This window comes from Falco punctatus, assembly GCF_963210335.1.
Source record: "Falco punctatus genome assembly, chromosome: 9".
NCBI classification, from domain to species: domain Eukaryota; kingdom Metazoa; phylum Chordata; class Aves; order Falconiformes; family Falconidae; genus Falco; species Falco punctatus.
The window spans coordinates 48,311,688-48,325,326 of record NC_137589.1 but is presented as its reverse complement, the minus strand read 5'-3'; the positions used below and the strand labels follow the sequence as shown (position 1 = coordinate 48,325,326).

Sequence of the window (13,639 nt, the reverse complement as noted above, 5' to 3'; positions counted from 1 at the left end):
ATCTCACTAGTATTTAAATTACATGTTTGTATATCTCAAAGATGTTTTCTTTGAGGCTCTTACTCCTGTTTGCTTTTGTACCTTTCCATAAAAGTGGCACTAGTAATCATTGTTACCTCTGCCAGAAGTGGGGGTGAGGCTCAGCCCTCGGTGGCTGATCAGTCTCATGCAGCCTGTGTTCTTGGCAGAGTGGAGAGTAGGTCCCATCCTGAGTTTCTCCCCAAGGTTGGCTCTGAACTGCATTGGAATGGGGATATTAACTTATCAGTTTCCTTTCCCAGACCTCATGATTCCAGAGCATTTTTTGTGACTTGGCTGTTGAGAAAAGTTTATATTTTTATATTCTGAAGGCTCAGCCTTGCAGAAGATCCCTGAGATCACTTTCTTTACTGGAGCCTATGGGGATGGCTCTCCACGGGGCTAGCTGTTGAGGTGAACAGCCTATGGACATAGTGCAAACCTGAGGTGACGGCAGCAGCAATGATCCATGCATTCCACCATACCATGGCCTGTTTCAGCTTTGCTCAGAACGTCTCTGTCATTGCAAGAGCACCTTGTGAGCTTTGAGGCATTCAGAAGTGCTGCTGCACTTTGCAGTGTGCTGTTAAGGAGATTAGTTTTCTGCATTTCTGCAAATGAGCCCAGAACCCAGCTCCAGGTAATAAGAAGAGTTTGGGCTACTGCTGGGTAAGCGCTGGCCATTGCCTGTCTACTTTGATTGCATTTTTTAATTTTTTTTTGTCTTATGTGCTGTAGTGTAACAGTTGTCTGAGTAACGTGTTTTTCTGCCATGCCCTGGCTGGTGACATATGAGAAGCAGAGGTTTCCCTGTGCTCCAGAGTGCATTCCTCAATCACAGTTGATGCCAGTGTGTAAGACGGTGTGTTAAATTTCAGCTTGCTGTGTGTAGCATTCTCCCTTTTCTAAGATGGCTCAGAAGTGATTTTGTCTTTACAGAAAACCATGACTCAGGAGAATTGGATAGATCACGTTCAGGTGAGTATGGATTTCCTTCTCCCGTTTTCTCAGGGTTATTTGCTTGGAGATTATTTTAAGATGTTCATAAAATCCAGCTCTGGATATTGTAGTCCTACTATTATGATTTTTGTACTTTCTCGTAACTTCATATAACAAAATTTTACATGCAGGGAAGAGCAAGGAAGAAAATTTATATTTTATTTCCTGTTACATCTTTAAAAATGCTCTAGTTTAGATGGAGCCTTTAGAGAAGATTATGGACTACATTCTTTTGCTTCTGTGCACTTATTTGTAATTGAATGTTACAAGTATTTCTGTTGATTAATTATAAGGAGGGTAGAAAGGAGTTCGCTTCAGGCAGCAAGGTGTGTTGAGTAAAATGGGACAAAATTTAGATTCCCTCTGCATGCTTCACTGATCATTTTCAACAGATTTATCAGGTGACTGCTAGATACGGTGACTTCTAGATCTTGTGCTGGAGGACACAAGTAATTTTAGTAACACAGGAAGAAGAGTAGTAGGTGGTTTTTTTTCTTGGTGTATAAACAGGAGAGTTCAGGCAACTGTGTTTTGGCCTGATACTACAATAAATACATATGTGACAATGAAATATCAAGATATTGCATGGTGACAGACCATTAGTGATTATTTATGTGTCTGTGATGTCCCTGCAGAATTGTAACCTCATAATGAGTGTTGGCTCCTTTTCTGTAACTCCTCTCAGTTTTAATTCTGCAGCCATTAAGGATTTCTGACCATCGGCTAGAGCTTGCCTTTGAAAATTCATTTGAATGGTCACTGTGGGCCTCTGAGTGATAACAGGCCAGTCTGATGACTGATGATCTCATGTGTTTGAGATCTTAGGCACTGTCTGTACACACCAGCAAGATGACTGAAATTTAAACACGAGATACTTCTTCTCTCTTTCATGGGTCAGAAGGAAACAGAACAAAAGGCGTGAGGATCTGTTTTTTAAGACAGAGTTCATTGATAAAATGCCCAGCAGCGCTTGTGGCAACTGTTAAACCTACTAAGTTTTTTCAGTGGTGAATATTCAACTTCTGTGTTTAGTTTATCATATCCATGTGAGGGGCCAGACTCTGTGAGGAAAGGAAGGGGTCTTGCCTCTTGATCTCGGTGATCTTATCCAGCGAAAGAACTTTTCAGGGTTCCCTTTGATTCTCAGAAGCTTGAAGGGCTACACAGGAGCTGGTGATTTGCTGGATCAAGACCTGAGATGGGATTAGCCATGAAACTGTAGCAGACATCTTCGTCATGGCTTCGGGATGTACTTTGGTGTATACCGAGAAGAGGTGTCTGTTGAAGGTGGATAGTGGGGAAAACCTGCCAGTTAACATACACGATTGCAGATCGTGTCAATCACTTGCTGAGACAGGAGGCTTGGAAATAGATGTTCTCTGAAAAGGGCTTGTTTGGTGCCTGGTACAACAGGTCTCTAGAGAACTACACAGAGCTCAGCTGCGCGATGGACTATGGCAGAAGGTTGTCTTTGCTTTCCCAAAGTATTCCAAACTTTGTATTTGCTGTGTGCTGCCAGCTTATATATTTCTGACAACTATGTAATTATCACATGAGCAGTGCTTAAACTTGCCTGTTATCAGTCCTGACTCTCAGCGCTATCAGAGATTACTGTCTCTGGCATCACTTTAAAGCAGTCAGAATCAGTACCAATGCATCTGGAGGAAACCGAATTAATTGCATGTGCAGGTAGGCTTCTGCTTCACGCTGCTGGCAGCACAGCTGCACTGAACAAAAGACAAGTTACGAAGGAGGAGTCTCTGAGCAAGTGTTGACTTTTCAGTGCAAAAACTAAAGTTGACTGGGACTTCATTGTTTTTTAAAGATTGAGCTTTACATGAGGGAAAGGTTCAACTTTCCACTCAGAGCTTCACCTAGGACCTGACATGTTTTGACCAAAGAAATCCATTAGGCTCCTTGTGGAGCTGAAGAGTTGTTGTTTGTGTTGTATGTCCCATTCGTATGTTTATTTTAGGCTCACAGTCAATTTGTATCTCCCAAGCTCTGCCTGGCAGTGCAGTATTAAAGACACATTGCACTGGGTAGGAGGCAGAGGACGGGAGGCAGTGTAACCTCGGGGCCACCTGGGGAATGGGAACCAAAACTCCCAAAAGACATCACAATGGCAAACTCTCAGTCAGAATTTTTGGATAATTTTTTTTCAATTTTAAGTCCAAATAGGTTGAAAGTCTTCATGGGTTTAAAGCCCATTTTTGTTTAATTCTGTGCTGCAGCTGTAACAAAAGACTTAAATTATATAGATTATATAGATGTCAAGAGCCCTGGTGGAAGTGGCATCTCTCCTTATTCAGTGGTGCTGGCCATGTCACATTAGGTACGGCGGGCGATAGACGTTTCTGGGCTGATATTCCTTTTTGTCCTCCCTGAGCAGTAGAGTACAGAATTTTCCTGTTCCTGCCCTGTGAGATGAATTGAAGGTGTGATCCTGACTGCTCCTACAAAAGGCAGAAATTTGATAATTAATTGTGGGGCCAACAGAACCTGTTTCCAGCCCCGTAGCAAACTGGTTTTGCCCCCTTCGCCTGCCAGCACCCGAGCTGCTGATCTGCTGTCCAGGCTGTGGCTGTGCAGGTAGGGATGGCAGCCGTAGGTAGGCAGAGGAGGCAGGAGGGAAAGCAAAGGGATCAAAATGTCTTCATACCCTAGGGAAACTGCCCTCATCACAACTGCCTGTTGGCAAGCCTGGTTAGCCCAAGAATAAGCTACCGTTTATATCCTCTTCTCCAAGCAGTGATACCTGGAGGGCAGAGGGAGGGGAAGAGTACTCTTCTTGCACAGTGCCAGCTGCATTACTATTCATTAGCTTGCCTAACTGATTCTGAGCTGCATGGAAACACAGAGGAGAGTGCTTGTCTTCACAAGCAGCGGGGAAGGTGTGTAGGATATTGATGGTAGATAGGCAGGAAAAAAAGAGGTGGGGCGTGAGCCAATTGTCTGCTTTGCTATGTGCCCTTCTGCTTCCATTTTTGCATGCTTCATATTTTTCATAGCTTTAATCAGTTGCATAAAGACGGTAGAAATGGGTAGAGCAACCACAGAACAGCCGAGACATGACGCTGATCAGATGTGTTCAGGGAGGGTCGTCCTGCCAATGACTGCAGAGAGCACTTGGCCAGCAGCAAGAGGGGCTTATTGAATGCTGCTGTTTCCCTGGAAATTCTGCAGGACAAAATCACTTTAAGACTAGAAAGCATGGAAGGCGTTTTTCAATCATCTGCCAAGCTTTCAAAAAGTGAACACACATAGAACAATAACATCTATGAGGAGCATAGTAGGGAAGCAACTCTGATTGCAGATGTCACCTTTACCAGTGTTGTAGATGTCAGATAGTATCTGACATACTTGCATGAGGTTGGCAATATGACATGGGACCTACCAGGGAGCACTCCCTTCTCAGGTGGCAGCTGGAGCCTGAGGACATCTCACGTAGGACTAGACATCTGCGTTTTCATGACCTGAAATTCTCCTGGTTTAACAGAGGGCTCAGGAATAAGAGGGTCTGGTATGTTGCTGTGCTGCTTTTAGTGTGCAGTGTTCTCACTGACGTTTTGGGGGTGATCTTGCAATTGCACCGTTTTAGACTCAGCTTGGTTGATTAGTGCCAAAGCACCCGTTTTGTGTGGAGTCACCCACACCCCTTCAGGTCTGGTCCATTCTCTCTGCAGGGAGAGCTGCCTGGGATGCTCTGAGGCCCTGATGCCACCCACAGGAGACAGTCTCAGCTTGACAAGGAAAGCCTGGCGTACTTGTGCAGGGGAAATGCCAGGATATTATGGGTATTTCTGCACAGTTAAAGCCCAGAAGGTACTGGCTCGATGATTCTAATGTCCAGAGTATTTTTGTAGGGAACAGTTTGACTGCAGCAGAGCTAACCAGTTGGTACAGCTTAAAATGTTATCTCGGGGTATTTCGGTCCAAGAAGTATATGTGTGTTTATTTGGACTTCCTGCTATGAAATTCCTTCTCCCATGGAGCAGAACAGGGTGACGGTTCACAGCAGCATAGCTTTTTGTTTGGGGCAATAACTAGAATCAGTGTGGGGCAGGGTTAAAAATCAATTTGTTTATTTAGAACTGTCAATGTTAATAATCACCTGCTTTGCAAGGTGTCTGGGACAATGAAGTTGTAGAAATAGTCCTTTCACTTTTACTGACCTTGAGCCAAAGGGCTTTTTGTTTCTAAATCAAAAAACTTTCTGCGCTAGTGTTAGCACAGGCAAAACTGTCCCTTGGTTTCTCAAATGTAAAAATCTGAAACTCCTTCCAAAACTAATGCTCGGGAAAAGCGCTGGTGGTTGAAAAGATGTTACTTGCACTTGGAGCACTGATGGCGAGCTGTGGCTCATCCACCAGTCCTTTTTCCAGCCAGCAGCTGGAACCACTCTATCCTTCATTTTGTCGTGTGTGACTTGAGAGAAGGGTACCGGGACACTACACCTAGAAAAGTGGCCCTTACTATTTTTTCAAGCCCCTGTTTTGCAGCAAATCAGTCTGCTCTGGTCTTGCCTGAGAATGAAGCAGATGAGCCCTGGAGCCAGCTGTTCACCATGTTCAGTGCTGAGGGAAGGCTGCAGCTAATCTCTCCTTCTCCAGCTGTGACAATGAGATAACTTATTTATTTTAAAATTTCTGACCATGAAAATCAAACGCTATGCCAGCTCATTCTCTGGGTGACCGGGGTGAGATGCTAGTAATTTGTAGCAAATGTATAACCCCAGCTCCACTAATATTCTAGGGTTGATATGCTATTTTGCAGGTAATATATTCAGAAATCTGACCAAACAGAAGGCTTAAAAGCAAAGTGCCCTCCTTTACATGTAATATATTTGAAAAACGTTGATAATTCCTGTCCTTAGTAGGTGTAAATTATCTTACACTACAGCAAGGAGTTGATGTAATCTTATTTATTTAACCAATTAATTTTTAATTGGCAAACATCCTCAATGACTGATGCCAAGATCCTAATGCACTCTTTTTGTACAGGACCATTTTGACCTCAATTAAAATGTAACTACCTCTGGAATAAAAAGTAATTGCTGTTATGCTCAAGGAGGTTATTTTTAAGGGGATTTTAAAAGGCAGAATGCAATTATTTTTTTAGAGTTTTTGTGGCCAGAACACCTGGCCAGTAATCCTGCTCTGGGGAATCTTTAGTAACGACAAGAGGTCAAAAAGGCCACTTTGCAAATACCCACATCTAGTGTCTTTCCCGAGGACTCCTGAGTTTAGGCAAACTTAAATTGACTCAAGATTGTTTTGAGTACAGCAACATCGCTATAGTGTAAGGAACTTAATATCTGTAGGGAATTAAGCAATCTGTGCAATGCAAATGGGAATGATATTCAGGAGGTGATTAATAAATGACATGTCTTTCGGTATAAGTCTGTGTGTCAAATTATCTTTCACTCTGTGTTTGAGTGAATGTTTATTCAGGGATATAATGGATTTCATCACTCAGATGTCAAATCTAGACTGGCTGTTTTCCTGGAAGGTAGAAACCAAAACTAGTTTAACCAGCCGTTGTGTGGAGTCCCTTGCTAGTATTTATGGCCTCTTTTTTAGCAGGAAATTAGAACCAGTGGGTGATTGTTTTTGTTCCTTCTGGCCTTAAAAGTGTCAGGGAGGAATCATCAGCTGAAATAAATTTTCATGGTTCTTCTAGTGTTGCTGCAACAGGGTGCTTGAGCTGAGGAGCTGTCCCACTTGAGCCCAGGTAGCTCTGAGTATAGGTGTGTATATAAATATGCAGGAGCTACTCCTTGTCTTTATTTTGCCTGCAGTTTGCCTGTTAATTTATCTGCAAAAGAATTGCACTTGTCTTTCCACAACTTTAAGCAGCTTCCTAACAGCTGCCTTTTAAAAAAGAGAAGTTCGTTGGTTTTTTTTCTTTTCCATTTCCCTTTTCCAAAATAGATGGTATTTAAACCTGGACCAGTGACAGGTTTAAGATCTGGTATCTGTCTTGTGAAGCCAGAATTGAGGGAATTGCTTTATATCAGCTGAGAACTGGCAGTCTTTCTTCCCCCAGTGTCCACTTGTTGCTCCCATTGCTCCTTTCATTCCTCTTCCTGCGTTTTGTCCCCTATTCAGGGACTGACCAGAAACTCAATGGTTCTGGGTTTGTTTTGGCAATCCCTCTGCTTTTGCCCCATGCCTTTTTCTTTAGATTTACTATTCTTGTTGGAGGTCTCTGGGGAGAACGTACAGCCACAGTGTGATGTAAAAGCATATTGTACCTATGGGAACATTAAACCATGGAAAAACTGGATAGTAAAAGTAGCAGGCAAAGTATAGGTTTCCTTCTATTTTTCAGTTAAGTTTGTAAACGGTGTCATATATTTATTGATAGCTGAAATAACATCAGAGTTGCAAAGCAGAAGGACTTACTGATAGGGCTGATGCAGAAAACAGGCACATCTGTGACTGTCTCAGGAAAAGCATAACATAATTCTTCAGTTACGTTCTGCTTTCTGGATAGAGAGCAGTAAAATATGCATCTGTGCTAATGAAGTTAGCACTGTTGGTCTAAGAGAAATGGGAACTTCTCATTTAACAAACCCACAGCTGTTGTGGGAGAAATACATGGGAAAAGCCAAACATGCAGTGTGTTTCATGCCTTACTAGCTAAAGAAAAGTCTATCAAAGGATGATTTATGCAATTAAATGTAAATACTTCCATGTACCTCCTGCATAGCTTAGAGAGGATTATTTTCTGTAAGATCTGGAGGACTCGTGTGCCTAATGATAATTATGGTAGTTTTATTTATAACAAATCCAGCCATTTATAGGTAAATAAATTGTGGTTAAGCACAAACATACTAATGAATTCTGGTGGAATTTTACAGTAGGTACAAAGAAGCTAAGAAAAACTGCCGTTGTTTTCCCATACTATGTGAAGAATGTCTAAAGCATTTTAAAAAAACAGCCAAAAATTTCTCTGGGGTGATGGAAGATGTGTTTGCTCAATAACTTTGGAAAATCAGCTCACATTTACTGAAGTGTGGATCTACAGAGCCAAGCTCTGGGGATTCAGCAGGAGTTTGTGGGAGCTGCGTGTCTGTCTTCTGCTTCAGTGAGGTATTGGCAAGTAATTCCTTTGAAAGCTCAGGACCTCACTTTTAAAAGCTGTAGCCAAATAGGCTTTATGTGCAGACATATTAAGTACTGGAGAGCGAAAAAAGGAAACTGGAGAGAACACACTGGGAAAAAAAAAATCTCCTTTAAATTGTTTTGGTATGTTAGAGATGCTTTCTGACCTTAAACCCGCTGCAACCAGACAGGGCTAGCTGCTGCTAAGCAGTATAATTACATTTCTGTCACTAGCATGTATTCATTCAAAAGCACAACTTAATCAGAAAGAGATTTGGTATGGTATAAAAAAGAGGCTAATTGGCTTATGGCTGTAGGTTGAGAGGTCAGTATTAGATTAAAGAGTTAAGAGCATCAGCAAGCTGTTAGACTCAACTGATGTGCCCTGGTGGTGTGTTTAATTCAGCCAAACGGGAGAAACACCCTAGGAGTAGGAAACAATATAGGAAGGACTGTCATCCAAAACCTTATAGAAACATGTGGAACATGCAAGGTCCTTAAAAGCTACATCAGGAGTCTAATGTAATAGTTTCCAGGATACCTGTTACTGACTCCAAACTGCATCAGCTGTAGGATTGTATACCACAAAGTAAAAATGGGGACAAGGTCACTGAAAACAAGCCAATCCTTTTGTTCCTTTTGCTCCAAGACAAAGGGAACCCTATCAAGAGCACTGACGTTGGCCTCTCCAGCAAAAACAGGGAAAGGCAAAGAGGAGGATGGGACATGGAGCTTTCCTGATTCCTGTGTTAACACAAGAGAGGATGGATTCACTCATTTTTTGGAAAAAAAAATGAGAGCTCTGCACGTATTCTGTTTGCAAGTGGGAGACAACTCTTACTGGCAGCTCTCGGCACGAGGTGCTCTTGCCCTGTGGTAGTTTCTACGTGCTTGGGGATGTGCAGATCTAGAAGACTACATTTGCCCAGTTTTACTAAAGTCTTAAGCCTTGTTGTACATATTCACACATATGCACAGATCCACTCTTGCGTTCTTAGCCAGCCAGCAGTAAAACTATCCGGTCATTCAATAATCATCCCAGATTATTTGAAAACGCTGTAATCAATCGGTACCTGTCTGAGTGCTTCTTCAGACAGATATTGGATTCTAAAGGCCTGTGCAAATCAGCTGCCTTGCACAAAGATAGTCAGGCTATTTGCAATTGATAGTTTGGCTGTATTATACTTTTAGGCGAGATTAGTTCACCAGTTCCCTGCCAAGAAGAGAACCACATAAACAGAGGATTGTTTAGAAACAAAAAAAAAGTTCCTCTTGTCAGAGAAGTCATGTAAATGGGAAGAAACAGGAAACTAATCTTCCCTTGTTCGCTCTGAAAGAATGCATATCTCTGAGGAATGTTGTAATTATGGATTTAGGAAATCAGTCCAATTCGCTAGGGTGTGAATTTCAGAGTTCATTCAGTCAACCCTCTCAAGCATTTCTCCTTCAGAACAAAAAACGCCAGGAGTTTAAATGTACCGAAAGAGATTAAAGGAGAGAAAAATCTACTGCCAAGCTCTGCTTTTGGTAAAGATCCTGTGAAGATACATATTATTGCTTTGGCTATGAGCCAGATGAGGTTTGTGCACAGTAAAATAGAAATAAGTGGTAACCCATGTTTTTCCTGTGGGCATCTATTTTTCATAGACTAATGATGGGAAGAGTTAGTGCTCCTGAACAAGTATTTCCATCATCAAGATTTCTGCTTATTCACTTTGAAGACTTTGCTAAATAGAAAAATGTCCCCTGCTGGGAATGCCACGTTAGCATGTTCTTAGAGAGAAAAGAACCTAAAACCAAGTTCCTAACTATTCTGAAGCAAGCCTGGGCTGGAATAGATCCATAAGCAGCATGAAGCCAGGGAGAGTGCTAAGTATGCATACAAGGCACAGTGAGTCTCAGGAAGAGGAATGAGATATAGCCCATGGTGAGCATTGGTGGGGAGTTCCAGCATGGCCTGGAGAAGGGCTTTCAAAGGCTGGTCATGAGCTCCCATAAACCTGCTTAGACATGAAGCAGCAGAAAGAAGAGATCTAAGATGCCTGATGTCAGTGAAGCTTGGGGCCGAGTTAAAAAGAAAGCAAAGAAATTAGCTTGCTGCTCCTGTTCTTTGGCAGTGAACACAGGAGATTTTAAGTTAATTCCACTTCAGAGCTTTCAGGCCTTTTAATTAAGGTAGTGATACAGGTGAGAACCTGGAGCTCTTTGATGGCCAATTTTTCATGCAGCTATTTCCACAAAAAAAGTGCTGAGGGGACTGAGTGGAATTGCCGTACATCAGGAGTAAGTGCGAGCAGAGTAACAATGCATCTTAGTATAGGAAGACCCCTGTGGAAAGCTGTTAAAATAATCTGGAGCCAGAACCAAGTAACAGGAGATTTCTGCTTTGTTGTTCAGCATCGTAACTTGGAATGTGACCTAAGCAGGGAGAATGGAGCAGGGAGAGAACAAGAGAGAGGTTTCTTCTGCGCATCCTTCCTCCTGAAAAGTCTGCACTGGCTGTGTGGAGCTGACACAGGCTGGACCCAAGCAGTAAATCCTCCTGCCCTGCTGGGGAGTAAATGTCTTTTTAGAAAGGAAGATGGAGTTTATGAATTCTCATTATCTATGTGACTGGGTATGGGAACATTCAATTGAGTGATTGGTTGGGTTAATTGGTATACTGGTTTAGCTCATTAGAGTTAATATTAGGGCCATCCAAAATGAATGGGAAGGTGACATGGTGGCTTCAGCTCTTGTACCTCCTGACAAACTGATGGAGTGTAGTCCTGTGAGTTCATTTAAGAGCAGCAAGTGGAGGCACAGTGACAGTGGGTTCATTCCTGCAGGCTCTTCCTCTTTACACATCTGCAGCTCTCGCAGTCCTGTAGTGAAGCAGCGCTTTAGCTCTCTTGTTCCTGTCCCCGCAATGGTGTCAGGCTCTGGCAGCATGCGGCTGTCACTGCAGTCCCTTGCTGTGCTTTTGTAGCTGGCGTGGAGTTCCTGCAGGCAGATCTTGTAGTACAAGTGGATGGCGTACACTTCTGCTAAGTTGGATTTTGGAATAATCATGTCTGATAGTAATCTTTCAGGCAGCCTCATAGCTTAGCAGAAAGTCATATTTACTTCATATGGGCTTCCATGCTTCGAGTTACAAACTAAAATAGAGTATGTAGTGGTGTAGGGTCTTTTTAGAAGTTTTGTGAAGTATTGTGAAGGTGCTTGGCAATTGTATAAACCTTAGGCTGGAGAGACCAGAGAAATTATGTTGGGTCATGTAAGGACCAGGCTCAGCAAACCTCGGTAGCAGGGCAGGTCACCTAATGTGCAGTGTACGATGGGAGCCCTCACTTTCTTAAACGGGAGAGCACACTTTGCCATTTGCTGCAGTGATACTTTGTTCTTGGGTGTGTGTGTGACATAATGACAAAAGGCAGATAGATAAATGCTACTTCAAAATAAACTGGAAAGATAAGGGTTGCCAGTTTGTCTTCAATGCACTGTGTTATTGGACTTAGACAAAGCATCTACTGTGGTAAGTAATATACCACTTTGTGCTCTGAAAGAGTTTGGCCAATTTCCTCATCCTCATTCATCTTCAGTCTTGCCAAGTGCTGGAATGCTCCCAGAAAATATCTCCAGTCTGCCATTGTGGGACCAAGAGGTATGAGAAATCTGGAAGCATATCAAAACTGTGTGGCTTATGTATTCAGAACAAGTCCTTGGTCCTTCGCTGGTCCCTGGGATGAACAATATCCAGCAACTCTGGGACCAGGATCAGGTTAGAATTCAAAAGATGAAGCTGCTGCGATTGTGAGGAAGGGATTTTAGGGAGAAGCACAGGCCCTCAGGACAAACTTCACACTGAAGCGAAGAAAAAAGAAATTATATCTTGAAAAGAAAGTTAGGGTAAAGTTATCTTAGTCTCTTTGTTAAGGAATTGTATTTTGGGGTTTTTTATGGATGGCATAAAAATTATTTCTCCAAACAAAGGTTGTTTTAATAGGGTTAGCCTGACTCTGTAGCTCATTAAAGACATACATCTGTTACATTCTCTGAACATGTAGTGGAGGGGAGAACAAGAATTGCAGGTGAATGCACCGTGATTTTGTGCATCAGCATGCCTGGAGTTGTTGTGGGATGTAGTTGAGTAAAATTAGTTAATTGTGGGTTCAAATAAAAATAAAATTTCTGATCGTCCCACTGGGAAAGTCCCCAAAGCGTAAGGCTACACCTACACTCCTAAACAAGACCATGAACTCATCTGTGACCCCAAAGACAAGTGGCGCTGGCTGCCTTCTCTCCTGGGAGATTTGTCTGAAATCCGCAGTGTTAGGAGCGGAGGGGCAGGGTCTCTTCACCAATGCTGTGCTGCAGGCCCAGCAGCAGCGGCTAATCAGGCAGTAAAAGCCAATTTTTCAGGACAGCATTTAAGTGGCTGCATTTGTATGCTGGTGGGTAAGGTGATTCGGCATGGGTGCTGCCCTCTCTGCTAAATCCTCCCTTGGCCTGAAGCGTCTGGGGGTTGTGTATCTGACAGTTCGCTCGGGCAGTTAGCAGCAATATTGTAGAGTTACACCTTCTCTGTTAAACCTCCATTTCTGTCTGGGCTTGTGCCTTCTCAAGAAACGTTGATATCTGTGTTCTGGTCAGCTACTGAAGTGAAATCTGGTAACGATCGTGTGAGATTCACTGAAGTAAAATGTTGTGTGCAGAGCCTTTCATCTCTGGAGTGGGAAGTGTCATGTGCCCTGTGAAGTGGAGCCATTGCCAGCAGACACTTTATCTGTTATGTGGCTCTGTGCATTGGGTGAAGGTTGTATGAAGGATGTCCGACGCATGTTTAAAAAAAGTCTTAGCCTCTTGCTTAATATTTTTTGAAAATACTCCCTTTAGATCTGACTTTGAAAGCAGAGTTCGTTCTTTACCTCTGCTGTATACCTTCTCTCATCTGTGGCAGTACAGGCAGATTTTGGAGACATGATGACTTCATCTGGTGAAGATGAATGACTTCCCTCAGGGACTGCCTGACAGAAATTTGGAGGGAATCCCAATGCACAAAATGTATTTGGATCTCTGTGTAGTATTGTTGAGCATGATCAGGACCATCCTGTATTCTGGGTAGATGAGATCTTGGGTGTTCTTCACCCGGGAGGTACTTGGAACTTGAAAGCAGCAGTTGCTGCAAGAAGCCGCCTGTCTGTATGGAGACGAGTCTCAGTGCTGGAGAATGCACGGCAGTGCTAATCACAGAATCAGAGGCTGATTTCAGTTTGAAGGAGCTTGTGGAGGTCTCTTCTCTGCCCTCCTGCTCAAAGCAGGGCCAACTTAAGCAAGGTGTTTCAGGGCCCTGCCCGGTTCCACAGCCCCTCTGGACCTGTTGCAGTGTTAGCCACTCTCACTGTCACCTTTTGTTTTCATTTAGGCCTGGCTGGAATTTCTGGAAGGCTCTGGCTCAATCTTCTTTATGATCTCCCATGATAAAACCAAAGAGAGTAATTATATTCCCTCATATCCCCCATCTTGTACTTTCC

At 42.9% G+C, this 13,639-nt stretch overlaps 1 protein-coding gene across 15 annotated transcripts in view; it reads left to right on the top strand.

The window, feature by feature from the left end:
- Window positions 1–13,639, top strand: part of EXD3 (exonuclease 3'-5' domain containing 3) — a 291,634-nt gene that overhangs the window by 119,960 nt on the left and 158,035 nt on the right. For 14 of the 15 annotated variants that reach the window (XM_080400989.1, XM_080401002.1, XM_080401001.1 and 11 more), the window contains one exon: window positions 958–996. The exons of the other annotated variant lie outside the window; for it this stretch is intronic. In XM_080400989.1, coding sequence (XP_080257115.1) covers window positions 958–996 — 39 coding nt within the window. The remainder of the gene's footprint in view (window positions 1–957; window positions 997–13,639) is intronic. 15 annotated transcript variants of the gene reach the window in all.